General features: G+C 38.9%; 1 protein-coding gene across 5 annotated transcripts in view; it reads left to right on the forward strand.

Annotated features, from left to right (window-relative positions):
• Nucleotides 1–17,992, forward strand: part of mctp1 (multiple C2 domains, transmembrane 1) — a 168,708-nt gene that overhangs the window by 115,934 nt on the left and 34,782 nt on the right. For all 5 annotated transcript variants that reach the window (XM_015373329.1, XM_015373325.1, XM_015373326.1 and 2 more), the window contains 2 exons: nucleotides 3,211–3,327; nucleotides 14,932–14,988. In XM_015373329.1, coding sequence (XP_015228815.1) covers nucleotides 3,211–3,327; nucleotides 14,932–14,988 — 174 coding nt within the window. The remainder of the gene's footprint in view (nucleotides 1–3,210; nucleotides 3,328–14,931; nucleotides 14,989–17,992) is intronic.

The following is a 17,992-nucleotide window of genomic DNA, read 5'->3' on the forward strand; positions in this document are numbered from 1 at the left end:
CTCCTTTGTTGTTGTTTTTCTAATAGTAATAAACACAAAAATAAAGAATAAAATCACAACACCAAAGACATGAACACTTAAATTAATATGAAAATGTTGCTAAAATATAACAAGATTAGATAAGATAAAATCTACTAAAATAAAGTTTAATGTTAATATGTCTGTTTCAATTTTTTGAACCATTTGATTTTCAGCTTGTTCTCACATAATCAATTTTCCCAGTTCAAATTTGAGCTTTAGCTACTGTTAAACTGCTGTTAAACTGTTTTTAAGAGATGAAATGATGTACTGAGCTTTTACACAGCACTGCCTAAAATATGCTCAGTTTCAGGATGGATTAGCTTTGTACTTTAAAGTCAAAATTATGCTTTTTTGACTTGCTTTCCCTCTTCTGTCCTTATCAGCCATGATGACAAATGTCATCAATTTAAAAAAATGTATAAGAAAAAATAAATAAATAAAAAATGTATATATATTTTACATTTTGGTTCTTGATGATTTAAGAAAAAAAATGAAAATCCATGAATATATATATATATATTATTTTTTTTTATAAAAATAGAAAATGAAGTAAGAAATAAAATGTGAAAGTTAACAATACCAAGTTAACCACCATAAAAAAAATCAGAGGAATAAATCTGAACAAGAGCAGCACGAACCAAACATCTTCTGCCCGACTGTCTGGGGGTGTGTGTGTCCGTGTGAACGTGTGTCCAGATATCCAGTACGAGCCTTCATCGTATGGGTTTGGACCACACAGAGTAATCTACCATTGATTCCCATAGTCTACATCTGGAACTTTACTCAGAATCTTCCTCCTCTTTTTCCATTTGATCCGGTGTGTTTTTGTAGTCTTTCTGGTCACTGACATCCACAGCAGGCGCTCCTTCCCACTCCCATCTCTCCAGGCGCAAAGCTTCCTATCTGGTGTAGCGAGCTGCAGCTGGGAGTGGGGGGGGCATTGACGGTGCTTGCTGCGATTGCCTATTCCTGGTAGAAAGGTCCAGGCACCGCAGGGCCCCCGGTGTCCAGCCGGTGGGCACAAAGCAGGGGCCGACAACCGTGGGGCCAGAGTGTCCAGTTTCTTTAGCTGCCAGTCAAAACTTCACCTTCAGCTACTTCGCTTGAACGAAAAAGAAGATGACAAGTTAAACAAGACCAGGCAGATAGAAAAGAAATTGGAGGGTATAAACAAAGGAAAGCATAAAAGAAACATTTTTTAGATTTCACAAAGATCTCCAGAATGCAGAATTAATTTTACCTAAGTAGTGATTAGATAACAAGCAAATATATTTACACAGCAGGATGTGTAAGGTATATTTATAACCGAGAACTTAAAAGGAGCGTCTGTGGATCTGCATAAAGCTGTTATTTATAGAATCGACAAGAATAGGTTTAAAAACACTGAGCTTCTTTGTTCATCTGAAGTCAAGTTTTAGCACCTCTACTGCACTTTGTCTTGACAGATTATTTCAGAGTGTGTTACTATTACAGATAATAAATATCTAACTGTAGATAGAGTCTAGTACATTTACAAGAAATATGGAAGTTTGTTGAGTTTTTCTGTTGGATATTTTTTTATGCACAGTTATAAGTGGTTCTTGAGGCGCATAGAGAAAAGTTGCTTTGCTTTTTGGTATACAAATAATAAATTATTAAACTGTTTGTTTCCACTTCACAACTGTTTAAGAATAAATCTCTGAGTGTGTGTGGGGATTTAGCCAGAGACTGCGTGTGATTTCAAGCCTTTTGGGAGATATTTAAGTTACAGCAACCAGACTGCTCAGGTTTATTTAAAGAAAGAATTGAAACATAGAGGAGATTTTATGATGCGCTGGATATTTGTAATGTTTATTTTAATATTTTTGTTAATTTTGCATGAAATATTTCTTGCAAAGTTTCGATGGGAGCCATTCAAACTTTTCTGAGCAAAAAATAAAAACAAAGCAAGCCTTTTTTTTGCTTATAAGCTGCCGTCCAACTCAGCCAAGAAATATTTAGAATAACCTTCAGCTGCAGTAGTAAAGAAGACTTCCCAAACCACGGTATGCTGCTCAGAAAAGAGCCTGATTGATTTCATATAGCTTCCTCATAGCACTTGTGAACAGTGTTGTTCTACTAACAGGATAGATTAATTGTTGCACAGACCAATAAATCTGCTTTATACAGTAATAGTCTTAGTTTTACCAGTCTTGAAAGTTTCCCGTCAGAGCTGATTGCTAAACGGGGAAGCATTTCCATGCAGAGTAATTAATTTCAAATCTTCCTTTGCTCCTTATTTTGAAATAATGGATTTGTTGTACTTAAATTTGATAAATATGTTTGGCTAGAGGACATTAAGCATTAGGCACGGTTTGCATTTTCAGCGTTCGTTTATAATTGCCGCCAAGATTTTATCAGTCGTGAGAAATCTCTCTGCGCTTTAAACATGATACCATTTGAAAAGATAAATATGCTTTTGTGTGTGTTTGTCTCTGACGGATGCTGTTCCCACACAATAACCCATCTCATTTTTAGCAACAATTGAAACAAAGCTGCCCCTCTATTCGCACAATACTGCTGCTTGGAAATATCAAGCCATGAGCATTGACAATTCGGCTTTCCCACAGATATCTCCTCCAACGGCCGCAGAAATCTGTTGTTGGAAAAGCAGAAGCCTTACAAAACCAGCATACGAGGTTTAGGGGAAGGTTAATTTTCAGATGTGCTCTTGTTGTTTGGTGATGAGAGGGGAGGTATAGAGGTTATGGTTGTGGCAGATGGGTGCAGAGGAGGTTAGAGACAGGGCATATGAGTCTTTTGGAGCAGAAGAAGAGGGTATTGGGACTTGGAGTGACAGGGTTAGGGACTCGGGGTGTGTGGGGTCATAATTTGGAGTTTGGGGCTCAGCTCAAAAGGGTCAGCTTTGATGAGCTGCATCTGAAATGGTACACGACCTTGGACTCTGGGATGAGTGACACAAAGGAAAAACCGATGACAGCTCGAGGTTTTCCTGCATCTGAAGCCGGAGGCCAACAAAACTTAAAATGGAACGATGTTACAGCCTGAGCTTCTTTGGCTTTTTTTTTCTATCCTCCTCGTTTGCGAGATATGACTGTGTATTATCGCGAAACGCACATTCAGCCTCAAAGCAGCCAAAAATATCAGCTGTTAAGGGTTTTCACTTCTATCCTAAATGATTCCCTTCTATTTCCTTTTCTCTACCAACAGATTTTCATCATTGTCGTGTGGAACTTTGAGCTTTATATGATTCCCCTGGCTTTGCTTCTACCTTTGGCCTGGAACTACATTCTCATTGCGTCGGGGAAGGATACAAGACAAGATGTTGTGAGTAAACCGCCGCTCTGTTTAGTACTCTTCCGCCTTTCTTTCATCCCTCATCGTAAGAGCAACAAAATCATTTGTTTTTCAAATATATTCAATACAATTTTTCCTACTTTGTCCTTGTTGTAAATACATACATTTTTGGTAATTACACAAATCACATGATTTTAATGTGTGAAAACTGTTATATGATTAGAATTCTAACTATCGGTGAATTGTAGATGTACAGATGAAAGCAGCTTTTAGAGCTCACCTTTTAAATGAAACTGAGAATCAAGAATTTGCTTTTAGTTTTTTGTTTTTTTCTAAGTAATGTCTGCTAGTTTTTGTTAATGAAAAACCCAATTTTGCCAACAAGAAGCCTGCACTTCTCCTCTGCATCCCACATTTCTCACTTTGCCTTCTTTGAGGCAAAGAGAAGGCAGAAATAATAGGCTGTCACCTTGAGCTATGTTACGCCACTTACCTGGTAGTATATTTATTTAATTCATTCTATTTTTTTATCTCTTATACCAATTAAATGATGTCAAAGCAATGTCATGGAGAAACAGACATGTTTTAATCATGGCCAGGCACATTTGGAGAGCAGAGAGTGAAAACGAGGGAGAGAGCCGGACTATGGAGTGAGCGTGAACAATGAAGTGATTAATTTTAATAAGTGCCTTCTTCCAAGACTCAGTCGGAAATAACCCGTTAACAGACTTCAGATTTTTTTACAGCCTTGCCTTCTGTATGTATATTTATCTCTTCCTAAGGAATCTTTGGATTAGATTGGATTGAATGTGGAAGCCTGTATTAAACTCTGTCATTATATTAAACCAAATCTAATAGCTGTCGGTCATTGTAATGCTATACATAAGAGTGGAATTAGATTTGAACTGAACATGACATACACCACAGATCTATAAGTCTTCAGAGCTAATCTCTGTTCCTAAGCCTTTGACTCTGTATTTGTCCATTTAGATTTTGACAATAGAGTGAGGAGTATGAGACAGATACAGTTCTTCTATAATTTGATAACAGATTATAAACATAATTATGATTTTTTTCATTAAAAAAAGTATATTTGCACAGACTATGAGGAAGAGACCTAAATATAAGCAGGTCCTTTTTCTTACCTGTAGATGGCGACATTGCTTGACAAAATAAATGTATATAAAGTGTAAAAAAAATAAAAAGTAAAGCCCACCTTAATGGAGCGAAATGAAGCTTTATGGATTTGACAATGATGTGCTTTACTTTACTTTACACAACTTAACTAAAATAAGGCAAAACATTTATATATGATTTGAGTGTAGAAACAATATCTCAACATTTAATCAATACCTTAAACCATTATTGTACTTAAAATATGGAAATATTTCCCCCCAGATTTTAGCTAGAAACTTTTTCTCCCTATGTTTAGTTTTTCTCCCCATATTCTACTTCTTCTGTTAGTTATATGGTTATCTTTTACCTCTGGACTTTATTTTTCAACATATTCAGATCGTTGGACCTTCAGAGGACTTTCTTTACAAGCCTTTGACACAAGCCGTCAAGGTTGTACTTACTTACTCTGCTACAAAAGGTTCATAGCTGATCATAAAATAAATGTAATCTCTTTCTGTATGGTTAGATAATCTGCAAAGAGCTTTAGTGTTGTTGTGGCAGTTAAACCGTACAGATGTGTAAGTATTTGAGTATCATAATAAATTCTGTTTATCATATGGAGGGTTAAGATGCTTTTTCTGTTATGAGATGAAAAGGTGAGACTACAATATCTTAGAAAATACCCAACCATTGTATGATGCTGTTTGTACTCTCAGTGACAGTCTAGGTTAATACTCTTTTAAGTTTTGCTGATTAAAGTTGGCTCATTTATTCCACTTCCTCGCTTCAAAAAACAAAGATTCAAGCACAAAAACACGTGTTTCAAATGTTTCTAAACCAAAGACAAGCTGTTATCTATCCTAGTTAATACCTAAGCACATTTTTATTTAATTCCCTATTATTTAAATGCATAAAGATTGGGTTTAGCCTGTCCCAATGGACCTTCTTGTGTCTCTTTTCTGGGCCACTTGGCCCAAAGACAGGGCGAAACAGATTGGAGGAGCTCAGGAAAAGTTCACATACCTTCATCTGATACACTGCAAAGATGATTTAGGAATAAGTAAAAATTTATTTTATTAAGTGTATTTACCCTTCATTTGAGTAGGTAAATAATATGTTTTGCCAATGGAATGAGCATTTATACTCTTAAAATAAGACAATTAGATAACTTGCACTTGAAACAAGACAATGCAATATTAGATTTATTTAGATTTCTGTTTTTTTTGCAGTGTACTGTACCTTTACTTTTTGGTTATTCTTGCTTTGCTATTGTTGTTGCTGTTTTCCTGACTCCATCTGCCATCTTTGCCTCCTTGAAACTGTTATTGCTTGTTCATTTTAATTGGTCATTTAAACCTATAATTCTATAAATTGCATTTTTATATCTCCTTTTTATGTTTTTTTTATATAGTAAATGTATCCAGATACTACAGGTCAACCAGATCCACAAAAGTACAGACATACACCCACACACACAAATCAAATACATAAAGGATTTTTTTTCTTTTCTCATTTTCCTTTGTCCTCTAAGACATACATGTACAGTAAAAATAAAGCTTATTTTGACTTGAGCTGACCTTTTTAATAGACTCTAAGTACCCTCTGATTTCTGTCCCTGTTTACTTTGACTCTACCAATCTTTCTAGTGCAGGACATGCAGTGGACGATTGATCCCACAATAAGCATGAAATATTTGGCTGTTTGTTTTTTCCTTTAACTGTTTTTCCTCTTCCGAGTCGCTATAAAGCTAAAGTCATGGTAGACTCACTGTTTTCCTCCTGCTACTGGCAAAGAACCAAAATGAACAGAAAGAAAAACAGGAGAAATTTCTTCCTAATTACCTTTAACAACACACTAAATTAAAGCATTGTGCAGAAATGAGCAGGGGTCAGTATCCGGTTTGTTTCAGTCTTGCAGCAGTCTGGGTTGAGGGTAATGTCAAAGGAATCTCTACGTAGCCCACTCTCTGGCAGAGGGAGAAAAAGTGGAGAAAGAAATAGAGATAAAACTTAAAAGAAATAAAATAAATCAAAAACTTAAGTCAAGGCTTTTTATCATAATTGGCCTTGATTCAACTGATAGGTTCAACATACAGACTTTTCCCTGGTTTTACAGTGAAGCCATACGTCCATTGCTATTTCTAGTGCAAAAAAAACTAAGTATTTTCTACATGCAGCTCCTCTACATTCAGGGTCACTGACTGTTGTGTGGTTACATGCTGCTTTGTAAACAGATCCCCGATCAGCACTTCTTACCCTAGCCCCAACCTTGACCAGAACCTGCTAAGCAGTCAGAACGTCCTTAAAACAGCGATTAAAGGAAGCGCTGCACCAGTCAGGTCCCCGACCTCTTCTCTTATTTTGTAGCACTCTGACCTGTAGATACTGATTCTCTAGCACTGTTAGTTGACCTGTGTGTCATAGTGGAACATGCTCACTGAAACAAGCAAGAGATCGTGGGAAGCTTTCAAATATATGTAGAAGAGGTTTTCATTCAAAACCTGTGAGTGTATTTTCAATAAAAGAACAGAACTTTTGTGTTATTCCTTTTTTGTGGGAGATGGGCTGGAGTTTTAAATACCTCTATGTCATAAATCTCACTCAGATTTTGAGACTTAGATCAACTAAAGGCTTGCACTGAGTTTGGCCATTGGAATAAACTAACTAGAGTCTTAGCAGATTTCCTGAAAAAAGAGAAAAGTTACACGATGTATCTGTAGATGTATGTAAATAAAAATGGCCTTTCCCTATTTTCATCTTGGTACGACAAATGTCAGTGTGTTCTATTGGAGTAATATGTGTTAGACCAGGACTGCCTGATGATAGAAAAACAAATGCAAAATTGTGCAGAATCTTCCTGTCCACATTGACAAGGATCATCCCCACAGCATGATGCAGCTATTACCATGCTTTGTGTTTGGGTCGGTGTTTTGAAGAAAGGCTAAAAGGTACATTTTTGGTTTCATCTCACCAGAAAATCTTCTTCTTCCTTTATATGGCGTATATCAAAATAAAAACCGGACATTTATGACTTTTTTCATATAAAGTCAGCTGGTTGCCATTGATTAAATTAGGTGATAGCTTAAAATAGCTTAAACATAAATGTTCATTTCACTTTTTTTTATTAATAATAATTAAAAAAAAAACTCTAAATCTAAAATAAAGTACACAAAAATATATGATTTTGTTGTAACTTAATGGGGGTAACAGTATAAATACTTCTGCATGGTACTTAAATACTTATTTAGTAGCAGATTTCTGTTATAATTTACATTAATTTACCTAGAGCATATGACAGGCTCTGCGTTGAACAAGCAGGGACACATCCCAGCAGATATTACGTGTTCTCTTGGCCCAGAAAGGCCCTAACCAGATGTTGTAAAGGTGTTAGTTTCAGGGCAGTCTGTTGCAGAGGGTACATATGGAACATGATGATGTCTTTTTTCCACCACGGGATGACGGGCAATTAGGCCTCGTCACACTGGGGGCCATCCTCTTTATCCCATGCTTCAGACCATTACATTGATTCACCCAATGGATCTGCCAGCCCATTACGGAAGAGGAGACCTTAATGGCCTGAAGATACTTCACACTTAGAAATGTGCCTTCGGTGGGAAGAAAGATAACTACTTTCAACCCACTCTACATCATAAGTGTTTACATATCAGTAGAATTTTCAATGAAACTAAGCTAATAATAGCTGATAGAAATAAATGTTTAAGGGATATTTTAAGGCTCAGAAATCTCAATTAGTTTTATGTTTATTTCATGTTTATCTGTATTGCTTAAAATGGTCCATTTAACAGAAGGGGGTTGCTAAATGCTTTTAAATATATAAAACAATTTCTCATTGCACTTTTTATATAATCGATTTTGCATTTCAAACAACTTCTGCATTTCTCTGGCGTCCTGTGCTTTGACATTTGCCCTAATTAAGAGGCATGGCGAAACGCAGGTAGAGGAGAGTGAATATCAGGATAGCTGGAAGACAGAAAGGAAACGGCTGCCTATTATACCAGACTTCTCCTTTAGGAAGTCACACCTTCACTTTTCCCCATAAGAACAGAGCTCTGGAAAGACAAGGAGAATGAGAAGGGGAGATGGAGTGGGAGCAGGAGACAGAAAAAGACAGAGAAGCTTTTTCTGAGAGAGACGATGAGACAGAGGCAGAGAGGGAAGCAGTGGTGGATGGCAGGCACTCCTCCGTGTGGAGTCAGACATGGCAGTTGGTGACAGGTGACAAAATCAAAAGGTCATGTCACTTTTAACTGGGAGCGCCTGTGCCCCGCTGATTTCCCCCGTGCCGCCCCGGCATCAGCACCGCTCATCTCTGCTCCTCGCGCTGCCTCTCCGTCTCTGCTAAACTGGCAGCTAGGATGGCAGGCTGGCAGGCAGAAAGACAGGCAACGGGCTAGAGTTTGAAGCGGGACGGGAGCATCAGGGACGCCGATGCAAAATCCTCCCTGTCTCCCTTTTCATCATGTTGCCTTCTCCCCTCCCCCGTTTGTCTGACTCTCTTCATCGCATTGAACCTTTGGAAGTATCTGTGCTCTTTGCAAACAGCGTCAGCAGTTCAGGGTTTGTGCTTAAGTGCTTGTTGTTGTTTTGTCTGTGTGGCACATCCTCTGTTTCTGTTTGTAAGCTTTTTCCATTAAAACCTTGAACTGAAGTCTACAGACAGATGTATAGTTGCGTGAAACTAAGTGAAACTCAAATAGGCCGCTAGTTTTAACAGCTTTTAGCAAATCAGAAGGATAGGCCTTAGAGTTTCCTAGAAGGAAGCAACTCATTGGGCTGACCTGGACCAGTCAAACTGTGTGGCTGGTTTCTTGTCCACATTTGATTTTTGTCAAGCTTTAATCTGCCTCTTCTGCAGTCATTTATTTCTACTGAGAGCAGAGGCAAGGTTCTGCTTGTGAGAGACTGTCTGCTGTAAAAAATGGCTAAAAGAATGACGGATACACTTACCTGTGTTCAGCTTGCGTTCGTGATTATTGAAGTTTATCTGTCTAGTATTACTACAATGGTATAACAGCAATCTCTGTGTGTTCCCTACATTGTAGAGAATGTAGATCTCTTGTTTAATTGTAAGGTCTGGAGAAGGCCACCTACATCTCCAGTTCCAGCAAGTCAAATGATAGGCAGAGGTTTAAAACATGAAATAGAGCCACTGCGATAATTGTTGCTTTACCTGAACTGCAGACATAAGCCATTGCTGTTGAGCTATTCTAGCTGTCCCAAACTTTGGATTTCCATATAGTTTCCTTCCCCAGACCTTCATCATTGTTGATTCAACCTGCATTCACTGTTCTAAAAAGTATAGATATTTTACTTTCTGATAAATAGTTATGCAGTGCATATATATGTAGTTATTATGACCTTGAACTAATCTTTCCACCATTATAAGTACTAAAAAGCTGGTTAATCTTTGGTTGCATATCTGAAATAAGCTGTAAAATACAGCAGTAACACATTAATATAAGGAAACTAAAAATCTTTGCCAAGATGGTTTTCCATTTCTGAATATACAGCTACCCTTATTACCCCCTACCAGCAGCCTGCAGCTCCAGTAGCACCACAGCCTCAACCCTATCTAGCCCCCTACCGGGTGAGCCCTGGCTAGGGCAGTGCAGAAGGAAGGGCCCCCCTCTGAGGGCCATGCCTCTGACAGCTTGTGAAGCCCCCCATGTGAGTCAGCCTGGCTCAGTCTTATCAGACGCACAGCCCTCCACTAGTCTGCAGATACTGTAGTGCAGGCAACACACATACACACGTATAAACACTCATGGACAGTGCATACCAAATAGGGCCTTGAGATCCCCCAGCCAGCCACCACGCAAAGCCTCAGCAGCTGGAGAGGTTAAAACCCCCTCACATATCAAAGAGGAAAAACAGCAGGAGGACGGAAGGAAGGAGGGATATAGGAATGGGGTGAAAAAAAGAAGGGAAAAGTATATCTTCGTTTTCACCTGGTCGTCTGCCTCTGCGTCAATTCCCCCTGTGGCTGTCATTGAGAAGGTGAGGAGGGGAAAGAGTGGAACTCAGTCTGGCCAGGGAGGAGAAAGAGGTGTGAGCTCAGAGGTATTTCTGAGGAAGGGTGAAAATGATGTTGTTACTGGTTCAGGTTGTAGAATTTTTCTTTCCCTCTCCTGAGCTGATATAAGCACTTGGTTCATTGATCCAGACAGGTTATTCTCAGTTTAGATTTGAAGAAATTGAGCTTGTGAAGACGGAGTTGTGTTTCCTTATTGGGTTTTTTTTTTTTTTTTTACTTACATGTATGTGGGTTTTCTTATCTCTATTTACTGAATCAGTAGATATTCGGTCTGTGTGTAATTTAATCTCAGTATAAATACAGATGTTCTCTAAAGGATTCAATGGTTTGTTAGAGAAGATGTAAAGAAAGAGGCCATCAGAGACTCGGGAACCAAGCAGACACCTCAGGGATAATGTTATGGAGAACTTTAAAGCAAGATGAGTTTATAAGGTGATATCTTATGTGGCAGTAAAGAAGGAGGCTATATACCTCCTATCATAGTTCCTTTAGCATAGGGACTTCCTGCCATTTCGATCTGGTGTTAAAGAATCACATTGAATATCGCAATCCTCTGTGACAGAACAAATAGAGTTACGTAATACATTATTTCTATCTGTGTGACTAGACTATGTGTCACAGATGAAAATGTCAGCAGAGTTTCAGCCGATAAAACCGTGTAACTTGTGTTTTCTGTAGTTCCTTTTCACAAGGCTCTAATCCCAAATTACACATTAATCATCCACGTGTGTTTCTATTGCATAATAATGTCGGAAAGGCTAAAGGCTGTCTGGAGGTGTCACAGCTAGAGTTCCTTTCCTACCCACCATAGTGTTCTTACTGAGGATTCCATCCAAGGCGTAGGTGGAGGAGCAACTAGCAGTATCATGATTGGTGAATGACCGTAAACACAGAAATAGTCCTACAGTGGAATGGCTAAAGCAAACCATACTGCCAATGCTAAGAGAGATGGTTCTATAAAGCATTGAGTGAGGGTTTTTCAGGTTTTTATTAGTGAAAAGGTGGAAACTATGATTTTGTTCCTCAACTTCATTATTGATAACTGTAAAAATAGTGAAGTTTGTTGTTTTTATGCACCGAAGTGTTAAAAGTCCATCACAATACTTAGGTACATATTCTGCAAGCATAAAATGGTAGTATATTATGTATAATAACCTTGTAAAACCTAAAGCTAATGCCCTCTGTCCTTGAAAACATTCTAGGAGGGCCTCTGCAATGTTGTAGGCATGCAAGCAGGTACCTAGAGACAGGGGATGCAGTGAATAAAGAATCAAATTTCCGCCATGCTGCATGGAACATGTACACCAAATCAGCTTTTTTGGTCTAACCCAGGACCAGATAGATACTTTTACATTTTTAGAGAACTTAAAATTCTCAATGTCAGTGTATTCACTAACATTAACAGCATCTAATCTTTGTATTTATGGAGCACAGTGTAATACCCAGCATCAACCTTGTGTCATTTGTATTGGTCTGAATATGGTAATCTCCGACTCAGTCTATATCAAACTGACTGGAGCAGCTCTGCAGGCAATGCAATCCTTTAGACAGTGAGGCTGTTTGCCGCTGCTGCGCTGTAATGATAGTTATTCAAACAACATTATAATGGAGGATAAGCAGGCAAATGATACAATACACCAAACAGGTTTTAGAAACAGGAGAAAATGAGGGAAACAGAAGAAGAGAGGAATGCAGAGAGCGAATAAAAGATATTTGAAATTCATCGGCATTGCAGAGGTAATTTATATCCTCCCTTACTGAAACTCCAGAGTGCGTATTTAGCCGTGACAATCTTCAGGGCAGATGACATGCTCCATGTCATTTTATTTATTAATTTTACACTGTGTCTCATTGCAGGAAACATGACTTCTATCTGTAACCAGAGGCAATAGAAGGGAGTGAGCAGAGCAGAGAGCAGAGGGAGACAAACGACTCTATCATTCTCTCTGTCTCTGTAGGTCATGCTTCTCCAGCTAGCTCACGCTTATTCCTTTGTTTAAAGTTGGGAGCATGTGCCAGGCGTGCCCTGGTAAACCCTCTATGTGGAGGACTCTATTCTGTTGCCATGTTGGCATGCATGAATGGATTTGAGAGGGATTGTGATGTCTTTTTAAACAGTTATAGTTCATTTGTTTGGAAATGCCACAAGGCTTTCATTTTACAGAGTCGCGTAAACATCTTTCTTCTTTGCCGAGTGTAAGAATTCCTTTTCTGGTGTTGGGATAATATGGTGCTGGGTGTATTCTGTATCAATAAAGAGACTGTCAGATGTGAACAGCTAGTGCTTATTTTTCTGGAGGATGGTGTTCACAGTTCGCACCAAAGCTGGAGCAACCACTTCCTCTTCTGTCATTAAAAAATGTGAAGTTTTGTACATAAATGCATGACTCTTTACCCACAGCTATTGATAGAACACACTCAAAAACACTCACGCTATTGATTCTACCCTCTCATCTCTGCTGTTCCGAACTCCTCTTTGTTTGTGTGGGAAGCTGCATTTACATAAGAGGCTTATGTCAGCCGCCGCACAGTTTCCCCCTGTATTCCAGTGAAAAACAAAAAAGGACAAAGGCCATTGTCTTGTTAAGTAATGATTTTTGGATGACTCCAAAGTAGTTTTTGCTGTATGTGGAGGTGGGGAGGGTGAAGTCGGGGCCTGATGAAAGTTTACACAGAGGTTGGGACTGGGTAATACAACTCTTGGCAGAGAGCAGATAAATTCTGGGGTTGACCACTATGTTTGGCTCAGAAAATCAGTGTTTATTTGTCTAAACGTGAATCGAAACTGTGGCCTGGTAACTGTAAGGTTTGATTGACAGAAAGAGGGTGATACAGTTTAGAAAGGACTTCTGATTTTCAGACCACTGACGTTTATTAATTCTAACAAAGAAAGTTGTTAGAAAAGAAGTTGTTTGTACCTTTAAACACTAATCAGGATAATAAACCAGGAGGACTGAAATATTATGGCTCAAGATTCCCTTATCAGAGGTTCAAATCTCTCATTTTTTGAATCTTTGGCTGCCTGCTCTAGTTTAGGCTATATCTCCATACTCATGCAGTGTTGACTATATTACATCCGAAAGGCTCCAAATATTTAGAATGTCCTGCATGCTCTATAACACGAATTAAAATCTTAAAGAATTATGTTTAGCTTTCCTCATTTCAATTAGCACTTTCATCAATATCCTGAGTGGAGTATCCTGAGTCCTTTTTACACCTGGAAAAGTGAAGTGTGAAACGAGCAATGCAGCGAGAGGATGAAACATCCCAGAGCCAGAATGACAGGCATCCTCTGAAGTGTAGCTGTTCTGCAGGGTTGAAAGAATAGCCAACATGTCTCCACAGAAAACGGTTTCCTTTACAACAGCATTCCGAGGCATGTTTCGATTGTTTTTGTTTAAAATAAAGCCTGCTAGCCTTTCGCCTTTTTCCTGACTTCCACACCAACGGGTGTTGTGGTTTAGCAACCCACTAGTTCCTATGTTTTCTGCCTTCACTGGTCAAGATTAGATTTTCTTTTTAGTTTCTAAGCACATCAACAAGCAGAGCCAGTGAAGCTGAAAATATTGTGACTCTGTTCATCAGGTCTTGTTAGCTTGTTGCTAACTCCTGAGCACGTATCTAAACAATATATAATGTCTTCATGTATTTCATTTAAAATGCCTCTTAATTTGAATGTAAAACTTCTGCTGCATAATAACTTCCATATACCAATGTTCTGCTGCACAGCGGTTGTTGTTCTGAATTCGTGCGCATGATTGTGTTTTAAGGCAAGTCATTTTTCTTCTTGTTGTACAGTATGTCTCATGGTGTCTTGGGGCTTCAGAGCAACACCAGCTCCAGTTTTATCAGTCGTGCTTCACTGAAGCAAATAGTTGCCATTCTTTGTGACTTTCTCTCTGGGCTTAAGCTCTTTTTTTTTTCATTCTTTTCTCTCAAGGAGCATCTTTGTATGAGAGCACCAGGGGTAGTGAATTTGTGCTGAAGTATAAAAACTGATGGTAGAGTGTGTGGATCAATGTAAAAGGTTAAAGAGGTCAGTAGAGGATTTTTTTAGTCCCTCCAAGTTAAATTTTGTAACATCTATAAATGTTTTCATTTTATATTGCAATGCAATTTAAGTAGATTAATAGACTTTAATCTCAGGCCTTTGAAATTCAAAGTCGGAGCATTTGCTTGCACTTCCAGAAGTGTCAACATGTTTGAACAACAGAATGGTTCTGAAATTAAATTTCTACTTCTGAACCAATCTGAAGACTGATGACTTTTCAGCACCCAGAAATCCAATAGTTGTGCTATCTGCAGGGCCTTCATACTCATTAACAAACTCTAGGCAGCCATAAGCATAACCAATCAGCTTTAATGTGCCTCTTTGGCCGTCCAGATTGTGTATAGATGATATTTATCTAATGTTTTCCATGTTTCTTTTTCCTTGTTTTTTTCTCATTCCGCTGCGTTCGTCAGCAAGCTGTGGAGGACCTGCTGGAAGACGAGGATGAGGATTTTGACAAAGATGACAAGGTAATTATGTCTCATGTCTGGAATACACACACGCACACACACACACACACATGCACGCTCACACACATCGCCTCAGGAGGGGTTGACACTGCTTCACAGACCAGAAACACAAACAGACTAACAAAATGACTGCTTTTCCCCTCCCTCCTCCTCCCCCTGTTCAGTTATTCTCACCGCCTGAGGCACAAACACATGTTCACAGATTGTACAACCTTTTAACCTTTTTTAAAGTTTTCTCTGTACGTAAATGCGGGGCACATTCCTTAGCTTTCCACTTTGTAGATTATTTTATTTTGGTCTTCTCCGTTATTTGCTACACTATCCCTGAGCTGAATTTGCATTTATTAATATCGGGCTTCACTCTCTTCTTTCCGGGAACATGTACCTATTTAAAGTGCTTAGTTTGCCGTTTAGGTCCGTCCTCTGTGCCTTTATGTTGCCGTAAAACAGCATCTGTCCTTGTCCAGACAGTATCAGGTAACAACAGGTGGCTACTTTACGGCCTCGGCTCGTTACACTGAAGGAAAAGCTACTGAAACAAATGCCACTGGATGGGACCTAAACAAATGCTCCTTTTGGGAGTTTTATTCTCCCTAAAATCTGTTGTTTTAACCACTCGCTCCTGTTTTCTGTGTTTGCATTCCTGGTTTGTAAGTCACGTCTGGTTTAGTTTTTTTATTTAATTTTGGTACTAGGATGAGATGTATCCATGGAAATCTGAACCCACAGCTGCATCGAAGGGTTTCTTGAGGTTTAAGTCTCTCTTAATTAGTTTTCTAATTTTGAGGAGAACAGGGCTCTGCAAAATAATGCTTCCCCCTTCACATTTTTTTCTTCCAATTTTGTCCTTTAATATGAACTCCTCCATTTTTTTATGCAGTTTAATGCAATAGAACTACACAAAGTACCTCAAAATTGTGAAGTGGAACAAAACATAGTTTGTTATCCATAATTACACAAACTTATCAGATGATGATGCCCATATACAGTACAAACTCATCATATAATTGCTGATTATCTTTTGATATGTTTCCTCTAATTATGAAGATTCATCTTTGGTTATAAGCTCAAGTCTCTAGGGTGCCGTCATCCTTGTCACCTGTGCTACTTCATAATTTTAACATTTCTTCATAATAGGATCATGTTGCTTAATTCTTTTTTGTGTTTAATGGACATAAGGAGTGATACTAAGCACATAGGCTGATTCCAATTAATTGTTTCTTCGCAAGGATCAATCTGACTTTTCACAGCTTTATTTAACAACAGATTTCTTCTTGTTGCTCTTCCCTTTGCATGGTTATATTTAGCTCCCCCACAGCGCAATACTACCACCACCTTATATAGCTGTGAGGATCTGTGAATTCAGGTTGTCTGTGTTCCAATAATGATTTGAAAGTTTGTGGTATTTTTCCAAGGCACCGTAACCAGTTCGTGATGAAAGACATAAGGCTTAACTGAATTTACAGGGAATAAAATTGAGAGATAATGTTCTGCTAAAATATTTTGTGTGTTTTTCACATATAAGAGTGTAGGTAAAGTAAGGCAACCTATCCTTTAGCAGTAAGAAGTACTGAAAGAAAATGTAAAAACCCATTAATAGTGCAGATGGTCAAATAGTCATTCCACTAGTTAGTCAGCCTGGATGCCAGTTCGGTGAGGAACACAAAAGATATGTGAATATTACATCCTCTCCCAGTGTGATACACAAGAAAAGTTTCATGATTGTGAAGTTCAGAGGCTGTGATGTGGCGAGGGCGGGGGGTGAGAAAGGTAAAGCTCCAAACAGAAGATAAGCACCAGTCAACCTTGAACCTTTTTCATTTCTTTAACCACTTCTTTACATCTCTTCTACTTTGTTGCATTCCCTCCCTCCTCCCAAGGTTAGAAATGAAAATATAGGCATTTTGAAAGCTACAGATTATATAAAAATGATTTTTATGACTTTTATATTGAAATGAGGCACAGAGGCAACTAGTGTGGCTGCATTCAGATTTGGTCCCAAACTGATTATTCCAAATAAAAAGAGTCCTGCTCTCTCTTCGCAGAGGGCTGGGGGTGCAGGATAGCACAGCTGTCACAAAAGCTACAATTTACCAACCCTGGCTTCATACATTTTGATCTATCTCTTTCCTCCACTGTTAGCATTTGATTGAAGCTGCAACGAAGTTGAAAGGGGGACATTTTACTTTTTTTCTGTGCATACATCTCTCCACCCTCATACTCTCCTCTTACTCCTCCTTTACTCGCCTCCTCTTCTGCCTTTTTCTTTTGACACAGATTCTCTCTCTTCCCTTTGCTCAACCTCCAGCCTGGTTAAGTGCAGAACAAATAGCAGTTTCAGAGCCCAGCAAACCTATCTTTTGTACTGAGTGTGAGCTACAGCTTCAGATGGTATGAGTAAGTATGCAGGACGGGTCAAAGGAGGCCTCTTTTATGGCACAGACCTATAGGAGAGACCTCGAAGAGCAGAGAGAGCAGCAGAGAGGGGGGGGGGGATTAATAAATGTGCCAAGGCCTCATTTTAATTGAACTTGAAGCATATGTTGCAAGTATGTACAATCTGTCCCAGATGTTCACTGCGGCCATGCGGATAGCTCTTCCCAGTGCACCACAAGGCAGCTATTAGCGGGATAACCTTTGCTCTAAAGGCTAAATGGGGTATTACATGGCCAAAAAGTAGAGCACCTGTTTTTCATTGCAGAGTGGACCCCTTGCAGACTTTGTGCCTTAGTCTGCCGCATGTGTTTTGACTTAGCAGATTGTTGGGCAGACGTGAAAAGTGTCTTTCTCGTGAGTGAGCGCTGATATTAGTCACTTAATCTCAATGAAAGTCCAGCATGTCAGCTAATTGATTGGGAAGGCTGAGTTGTTAAAGCCTAGAGGGCAGGCGCACAAAGGGTGAAAGAGTGGCAGACGCCAACAAATTTGTCTTATCGCTTCTCCTGCCTTATTTCCCGCTGTAGGTTCATACGAAAGCGGACTTACAGCTGGGATCGCTGATTGA

Source organism: Cyprinodon variegatus, unplaced genomic scaffold, assembly GCF_000732505.1.
Source record: "Cyprinodon variegatus isolate N-32 unplaced genomic scaffold, C_variegatus-1.0 Scaffold85, whole genome shotgun sequence".
Lineage (NCBI taxonomy): Eukaryota > Metazoa > Chordata > Actinopteri > Cyprinodontiformes > Cyprinodontidae > Cyprinodon > Cyprinodon variegatus.